Source organism: Sinocyclocheilus grahami, unplaced genomic scaffold (assembly GCF_001515645.1).
Source record: "Sinocyclocheilus grahami isolate Dianchi unplaced genomic scaffold, SAMN03320097.WGS_v1.1 scaffold453.1, whole genome shotgun sequence".
Taxonomy (NCBI): domain Eukaryota; kingdom Metazoa; phylum Chordata; class Actinopteri; order Cypriniformes; family Cyprinidae; genus Sinocyclocheilus; species Sinocyclocheilus grahami.
The window spans coordinates 550,633-559,763 of NW_015505632.1; the positions used below are offsets into that span (position 1 = coordinate 550,633).

The 9,131-nt window shown below is 34.6% G+C and overlaps 1 protein-coding gene and 2 long non-coding RNA genes across 3 annotated transcripts in view; 2 read left to right on the plus strand and 1 right to left on the minus strand.

The window, feature by feature from the left end:
- The first annotated feature begins 1,082 nt into the window (after positions 1-1,082).
- On the plus strand, positions 1,083-3,544 carry LOC107552583 (uncharacterized). Its single transcript, XR_001604870.1, has 3 exons — positions 1,083-1,452; positions 3,323-3,420; positions 3,504-3,544. It is a non-coding gene; the product is annotated as an uncharacterized lncRNA (long non-coding RNA).
- LOC107552581 (transient receptor potential cation channel subfamily V member 1-like) overlaps positions 2,075-9,131 on the minus strand; it is a 15,949-nt gene continuing 8,892 nt past the window's right edge. The window contains exons 9-16 of the mRNA XM_016234490.1: positions 5,533-5,637; positions 5,348-5,418; positions 4,909-5,074; positions 4,644-4,710; positions 4,053-4,363; positions 3,804-3,925; positions 3,234-3,337; positions 2,075-2,337 (exon numbers count right to left, since the gene is read on the minus strand). Coding sequence (XP_016089976.1) covers positions 2,225-2,337; positions 3,234-3,337; positions 3,804-3,925; positions 4,053-4,363; positions 4,644-4,710; positions 4,909-5,074; positions 5,348-5,418; positions 5,533-5,637 — 1,059 coding nt within the window. The 3' untranslated portion in view covers positions 2,075-2,224. The remainder of the gene's footprint in view (positions 2,338-3,233; positions 3,338-3,803; positions 3,926-4,052; positions 4,364-4,643; positions 4,711-4,908; positions 5,075-5,347; positions 5,419-5,532; positions 5,638-9,131) is intronic.
- Positions 3,830-4,826, plus strand: LOC107552582 (uncharacterized). The gene is made up of 3 exons (XR_001604869.1): positions 3,830-3,911; positions 4,059-4,139; positions 4,650-4,826. It is a non-coding gene; the product is annotated as an uncharacterized lncRNA (long non-coding RNA).

Sequence of the window (9,131 nt, forward strand, 5' to 3'; positions counted from 1 at the left end):
TGTCTGGATCTTATTTGCATCATCCTGCGATGTTTATCGGTCACAAGCAGCACCACGCGACACCACAAGAGGGCAATATATACATGATACAGTTGTGCACGTTGCCCCTAAAATCAGTCCAGGTGATCTTTCACTAATTACGTTGTTATGCATTAAAAGTGAACTGAATATGTAAATATATCACATGATTTCAATCACTCATAATCACTGAGAACATAAATGTTCTGAAATGAAAGATGTGTATAGCCAACATTCAAACTTTTGTACAGTTTGACAAGGTGTGCAAGGGTCATTCTCATTATGCAGTCCTGATTTTTGTGTCTTAACTCCTCATTTTGTTGTTGTTGTTGTATCCTCGTATATAGAAACATTTAAATGAGTGAAGAGACATTAAATGTTATTGAGTTTTGAGTGTTTTTAAGTGTTAAAAAATGTATTGCCTATTTAGGGTACTTTTGTGTTAGATTTTAAGTGTTAATGTAATGAACAAAAGGTTAAACACAATTTTCAATATCCATATTTTACATATGGAAATCATATTTTGTTTTATCACAATTATTAAGTGAACATTGGGTGAATATTAGATACATTTTTAATCATTTCTATTCTTAATTTTCCAATAAGAAACAAACTTGTCAAAATGACAGTTTGAGACTAATTTTGTTTTGTGACATTGGTTTGTGTCTAAAACATCCTAAAACATTATAGTATGATATCAAAATGTAAAAAGATGATTCAAATATAACAAAATGAACAAATTGACAGTCTTATTTTAGCTAACTCTCAATAAAAAAAAAGAATTAGCTATGTTTAATATGTTATATAAATGCTTTCATAAATTACAACACATGCATAATCTTTTTTTATTATTATTACAGTTAAAAATATATGAAGCGCCGGAAGTGACGCAGTATAGCCAGGTCGCCGCATTTAAGCCGTCTGGTGCGGATGTAAATTTTAGTTATATAAATGAGAGCACAGCAGGACATTCGCGATCTAGGGTCACAGCATTTCAGCTCTGCAGTCAAGTAATAGCCGGAGGACATGACCCATCTATCACTGAACTTAAATGAACGGTGCGTTATTGGCCAGTAAAATAGGTAACGAATGACATTTCTGGACGCATTTATATAGTGGCAATAAGTATACTGATGTTATGCACAGTGATTCATTGTGTCTGGATCTTATTTGCATCATCCTGCGATGTTTATCGGTCACAAGCAGCACCACGCGACACCACAAGAGGGCAATATATACATGATACAGTTGTGCACGTTGCCCCTAAAATCAGTCCAGGTGATCTTTCACTAATTACGTTGTTATGCATTAAAAGTGAACTGAATATGTAAATATATCACATGATTTCAATCACTCATAATCACTGAGAACATAAATGTTCTGAAATGAAAGATGTGTATAGCCAACATTCAAACTTTTGTACAGTTTGACAAGGTGTGCAAGGGTCATTCTCATTATGCAGTCCTGATTTTTGTGTCTTAACTCCTCATTTTGTTGTTGTTGTTGTATCCTCGTATATAGAAACATTTAAATGAGTGAAGAGACATTAAATGTTATTGAGTTTTGAGTGTTTTTAAGTGTTAAAAAATGTATTGCCTATTTAGGGTACTTTTGTGTTAGATTTTAAGTGTTAATGTAATGAACAAAAGGTTAAACACAATTTTCAATATCCATATTTTACATATGGAAATCATATTTTGTTTTATCACAATTATTAAGTGAACATTGGGTGAATATTAGATACATTTTTAATCATTTCTATTCTTAATTTTCCAATAAGAAACAAACTTGTCAAAATGACAGTTTGAGACTAATTTTGTTTTGTGACATTGGTTTGTGTCTAAAACATCCTAAAACATTATAGTATAATATCAAAATGTAAAAAGATGATTCAAATATAACAAAATGAACAAATTGACAGTCTTATTTTAGCTAACTCTCAATAAAAAAAAAGAATTAGCTATGTTTAATATGTTATATAAATGCTTTCATAAATTACAACACATGCATAATCTTTTTTTATTATTATTACAGTTAAAAATATATGATACATAACAGGAATGACCCTTGAGGTTTATAATATTTTTTCTTTAATAAATTAACCACAGTCAAGTTTTAACCAGACATAATATGTAATTATTCCTACACCAGTTGGAATGAAAGGGAACTGCAAAATAATTGCAATAGATTACGGATTATAAAAGCATCAGATGGAGCTAGAGGTCTCAGCTAGAGGACTCAGCTCCTGTACATCTCTGCGTTGTTGTCTCTGTGTCCAACGTTTACTGAACGTTTGCAGGAGTCCACGCTGGCTGGGATCTGTAACCAATACACATGATATGATGTAGGATTAAAAACACAGACACACACACATTTATTTTAAGAGGTTATATGATGCGATTTCAATTTTTCCTTTCTCTTTGAAGTGTTACAAGCTCTTGGTGCATAAAGAAGATCTGTAAAGTTGCAAAGACTAAAGTCTCAAATTAACCAAAGAGATAAATCCAAAGAGAATTAACCACGCCTACCTAAAACGGCTCGTTCTAACACGCCCCCACATATCTACCTCACTATGTGGGAAGATTTGCATAACACCGCCCAAATGTTCACGCAAAGAAAGAAGGCGTAACTTTTATTCTTGCTGTAGTATTGTTGTTGACTGCATACGTATAGTATGTTTTTTATATTTAAAGGATTTGCCACTGACGATTCAAACGCGAGTTTTGAGCAGTGTAGAGTAGGGCTTGTTGTTTGTCATTCTCTGATCACAAATGCAGACATAGTTTTATGTTTACGCGGCACGATGCAACGCAGCGCGTAAAAAGACAGTATAAGTCATTATAATCCGTAATTATGTCCCCACTGGATGCAACAAATGCCTCGTTTGTAAGGGGTTTTATTGGTTTTGTCTGGTCGTGCCGGGACACGGCATCACAGTATGGTAAGGGGTGTAACATTTCCGTCACACGCTTGAGGTATTCGACCAATCACAACGCATTGGATAGCTGGCCAATCAGAGCACACCTCGCTTTTTAGAATGATGAGCTTTGTAAAAATCGACACGTTTCAGAAAGGCGGGGCATAGAGGAGAAACAATAATGTACAGTATGCGGAAAATAATATGTTTTTTAAACTTTACACCACATAAACACATTTCATTACACCAAATAATGTTCTTTTTAGCAACATCATATGACCCCTTTAACATCAACTACCTCTCTGAAGTTCAGTTGGGGAAGGTACAGGCAGGCATTTCCCAGGGTCCTCGGTAATTACACCCAGGTTTCTGTTCCATTGGTTCCAGTTGACTTCCTCCACACTGAAAGAAAGAGGACACATGCTTCAATTATTGCTTATGGTTTCACTGAAGTGTTTTAGACAGTAAACACAGATCAATACAGGGTAAGTGTGCATTATTATGTATTATGCTTGTGTTTGCATGCTAATATCCTCTTTTCAAAACTGAATCATCCATTTTTAAATAGGAGACAAATGCAAACTTCAGATCTTGTGGTTTCGGGTGAAATCTGTTCCATTGGTTCCAGTTGACTTCCTCCACACTGAAAGAAAGAGGACACATGCTTCAATTATTGCTTATGGTTTCACTGAAGTGTTTTAGACAGTAAACACAGATCAATACAGGGTAAGTGTGCATTATTATGTATTATGCTTGTGTTTGCATGCTAATATCCTCTTTTCAAAACTTTTGAAGTGTTACAAGCTCTTGGTGCAAATGCAAACTTCAGATCTTGTGGTTTCGGGTGAAAACCACCAGGGTCACCTACCTAAAGCACCAGCGTCGATCAGGCTCCTGCCCCCCGCCTAGGTCCTTTTGTTTCCCGGAGCGCAGCCTTGTCTTCAGGCAGCGGGGAAGAGTCCACTCCATGTCCAAGGTGGTGATTGCACGCTGTGAATAACAATGAATAGCAAAGAAAATGGCAAATCATTACAGCCATTTTGCCCATTGAATCATTTAAAGGATTTACAGTGTTTGTTGCAGAAATGGACAGCTTTAACTTTGCCTTTGATTTCACCTGTAGTTTCCAGATGCTGGCGCTCTCTACGGACATCTCCTCCACTCTTTGATTCATCAGAGCGATCAGCATGTTCAGCATCAAAATGTAAGTCATCACTATATACAGAATTAGCAGCACATAGAAAACCTCTATATACTGATATTGATCGGTGAATTCTAGATCTCCCATGCCAATCGTAAACTTGAACAACTCCAGAGTGGTGAAGTAGATGCTCTTGAATGAGGGCTTTTTACAGTTTTCATTTCCATTAATAGGAAGGAAAAAAGACCGTCCCTTACTAGGTCGATCATCAAGGAGAGTTACCACAGCTGTTGATTAAGAAACACAGCATTAAAACTAAATATTTGAGGAATTGAAAGTTCAAAAGAACACCATTTATTTAAAACATAATTTTTTGTAACAATGTAAGAGTCTTTACTGTCACTTTTGATCAACTCAAGTATTAATTTCTTTCAAACAAAACAAAACAAAACTTACTGACCCAAACTTTTAAACAGTAGTGTAATTGGGAAGTGTTTGTTGTGTTGTGATAAACATTAAATTAATTGTAATAAAAAAGCCAAAGACATTGAATGTATGCAAATATACCTGCAGAGAACCCAATGAGGAAGACCATGTACACGACAAGGAATCGACGGATTTCTCCAAGAACCATCTGACAACAATTAAAGAGTGTGAGAGTGTATCGTACAAACATGAAGTAAAGTCTGAATTGTAAGGACTAGTCTACATTACAATGAAGCATTAAATGTGTTGCATAGCATTTTTTTATGGCGCTACTCAAAATACTTTACTAACACTCTACTCCGAAGGCCAGAGGAAATGAAGATGGATAAGGACAATTATCCCTCACCTTTTGTATCATGACACTGTAGATTCCCATATTTTTGGACCCTCTGGAGAAGTAAAGTAGATTTACCCAGCTCAAGGCAAGACACAAAACTAGACAGGCCAGATATTCATCATTACCAAAGCAGTACAGTAGAGCACAAGCCAGGAAGAGCACGGCCTGCAGAAAACTAATGGAACAAAAAGCCTTATTAGGAGGAGTAAACAATGAATGTATACACTTAATGATTACTGTTTCTAGCATAAAAATTTGTTTGACTAGTGCAATTTAGCTGTGTGATGTATATATATATATATATATATATATATACACATACATTTCAAAAACTCATAACTTTAGAATTATTGGCAAAGACTATAATTCCAAGCATATTGATTGATTATTGAAAAATGTTAAATAATTGTTAATGCTGAAATAAATATTACAGGGTGAAAGCACTTACAAAAGTTGATCGGTGTATCCATCTATGACCAGGGACTGAAATCTTGGACGCTTCCTTAACATATCTATTAACTTAAAAGATAAGGGAATTCAGTAATTTCTGTAAAAAAGGGGGGAAATTATTTTGTATATGAAAGTTATATATGAATTTGTTTTTAAACCAACAGCATTAGATACATAGCCTACCCCTCTAAAAAAGAAGTAAAGTGCTCCAATGGTAGTTATGATGTGTCCTGTCAGAAGCAGCCAGCCTTCGCTACCTTTTCTATAAGGATATGGAGGCTTTAATGACTGAAAGAAAAGAGTGGGGATCAGTGTTCATTTCGTTGAGGAATAATCTTCGTCATAATTTTCGTCAACGACATTTTTTTCACCGAGGACAACGAGACCATAACGAACTAAAACTCTTTTTGAATGACAAAATCTATGATGTAAATCTATTGAAATTTTCCTCAACGAATAAAAACGAGACGGTTAATGTTAGGGAGGGACGATTTGGTAAGAGATTCATTCAGAACGAATCTGTTGCTGGAGAAAGCAGACAAAATAGCAAAGAAATCAACCAGGGCGAGCGATATTATAAATATTCCCTTTGGTAAAGGAGAAGCTAATGCAATAATAACAAAAAGAAATAATGAAGAAATGGCAGGACAGATGGGACATGGATAATAGTGGAAGGAAATATTATAGTATACAGAAATGTATCAACGCACAGGGTGTGAATGGAAGGAATAGAAGGGAGGAGTCTGTTCTAACCAGGCTGAGGTTCTAAATCAGATGATTGTATGGAATGTAAAATCACAGAAAATGCAGAACATATATTGTTACATTGTAGGAAGTATAGGGAAGAGAGGATTAGATTAAACCAAAAGATAAGTCAGACAGGAAGGAAATGGAACCTTGAGGGTGTTTTGGGAACAACAGGAGAAGGGGTTAAAGATGCACAGGATGCTGTTGTGGAATATCTGAAGGATACAGGGGTATATTATAGGATTTAGATAGTAGTGCTATAATATTTATTTATATATATATATATATATATATATATATATATATATATATATATATATATATATATATATATATATATAATGTAAAGTGCATTCAGTTAAATATAATCCAGGCTGCATACTCCGATACAGTAGGTGGCGGTATGCACCTGATAAGTCATGGTTGCAATCCGCCATAAAACTAACAAGAAGAAGAAGAAGAAGAAGAAGAATCTTTTGCTGTGATTCGGAGGTTAGAGGAACCGGCGGGACATAAGCTAACATGCTGCACGGTGCATAAAACGTTCAAAAATGTCAATATGTGGGAGTAAGCGAAGAGCAGACATATAGATAAATCTGACGACACAAGAGAGAACTTGGTTCGTTTTCTGAGCGCAGACACTGAAGCATACACACACAGAAAGCGCGTCTCAGCACGCGAGTAACGTTACTCTTTCGCGTCGCACGAACGGAGAATTGCACAATAAATTATGTCGAATTGTCCGTTTTGACGAGTATTCACGTAAACACTGTTGATTACATCTTAAGTAAACGTAAACAGTAGGGAGACCATTTTTTGCATATCAATACCACGAGTTTTCGTTTTTATTTGGCGTACTATTTATACGAACTTTTATGAGATCGGGTTATATCAGTACATTGCATCCACTGCAGCTGTGCATTCGGGTTTAAAGGGACAGCAGCCTAATTTAGTTGCTATTGTCCGAGTCATTAATGTTATTCAAGCAACAACAGAAAGACAGAAAATCACTCACTGCTCTTGACTGAAAAACTTTAGTAGCCCTAAAGATTAATCTAAATTTATTTATAGAAATAAATATGTCTGCTTGAAAGAATGAAGAATGTGGTAAACAAGTTGCTATAAAGAATGCATAATTAGCCTATATAACCATTGGCATTTAATTAAAAAGAAGACCATGTTCTTGTTCTTTATGAGAAGTGGTTTTATTTAATTTGAACATAAAGACATGTTGTGTCACCGCAGTTAAATCGGTGTCTATCATGATAAAACCTTTATATCAAACCTATGTAATGAGTTTGTAAAGTTTAGAGAAATGCTTAATAATGCACTGTAATTAAACCCTTTAGATTTTAGCTGGCTAAATTTACTGTAGATTTAGTCGACTAAAATCTTATATTTATTCGACTAAAACTAGACTAAAACTAAAAGCAATTCAGATTACTAAAATATGACTAAAACTAAATGGCATTTTAGTCAAAAGATCATGACTAAAACTAAATCAAAATTTGCTGTCAAAATTAACACTGGTGGGGATCAAATAATCAAATAATGAATCATTCAAAAAGACACATTTAAGCATAGTTTGAATTAGACACTGAACCTGAAAGTCGACTAAAATCTTATATTTATTCGACTAAAACTAGACTAAAACTAAAAGCAATTCAGATTACTAAAATATGACTAAAACTAAATGGCATTTTAGTCAAAAGATCATGACTAAAACTAAATCAAAATTTGCTGTCAAAATTAACACTGGTGGGGATCAAATAATCAAATAATGAATCATTCAAAAAGACACATTGAAGCATAGTTTGAATTAGACACTGAACCTGAAAAGGTTCATTGTCTGGTTAATGTCATTATGCATATTTTCCCTAACATTTTAGTCAAAAGATCATGACTAAAACTAAATCAAAATTTGCTGTCAAAATTAACACTGGTGGGGATCAAATAATCAAATAATGAATCATTCAAAAAGACACATTTAAGCATAGTTTGAATTAGACACTGAACCTGAAAATGTCATTATGCATATTTTCCCTAAAATTACTTTTATTTTCTCTGTAAATGCAAATGCACGAAATGTAGCTCCCGTGCCGTGAAGCAGCAGAACGTCAAAGGGGCGGGGTTTTGAGTCCCCATTTCTCCATCTTTGGGCTGTATACCCTTATGAAAAAGAAGTTTATTCAAGTGTGCTATTAGTATACTTCTTTTAAACTAAAAAATTTGAAAGTATACTTTCAGTCTACTTTTTATGTACTTCTCAGATGTGGGCCTTATGTACTTCTCAGAAATATACTTAAAAGGACATTTGAGTATACCGGTACTTGACTTATACTTAGATAATCTGTGTTTTCATTGTTACGGTAGGGAGCGCTATTACACATCTTCTGTACAGAATAGAAGACACATTGAAGCATAGTTTGAATTAGACACTGAACCTGAAAAGGTTCATTGTCTGGTTAATGTCATTATGCATATTTTCCCTAAAATTACTTTTATTTTCTCTGTAAATGCAAATGCACGAAATGTAGCTCCCGTGCCGTGAAGCAGCAGAACGTCAAAGGGGCGGGGTTTTGAGTCCCCATTTCTCCATCTTTGGGCTGTATACCCTTATGAAAAAGAAGTTTATTCAAGTGTGCTATTAGTATACTTCTTTTAAACTAAAAAATTTGAAAGTATACTTTCAGTCTACTTTTTATGTACTTCTCAGATGTGGGCCTTATGTACTTCTCAGAAATATACTTAAAAGGACATTTGAGTATACCGGTACTTGACTTATACTTAGATAATCTGTGTTTTCATTGTTACGGTAGGGAGCGCTATTACACATCTTCTGTACAGAATAGAAAAAAAAAAAAGTAAAGCAAATAAGAAACCGAAACAACAGATGCTTCCACATGACAACACAATCAGACATAAAACAGCATCAAAACGGTGTAACATTATGGAATAAAATGTCGACCAATGAATGAATGATGTATAGCGCTTTATTGTGTATTGTTGTACACCCAAAGCGCTTTACAATCATG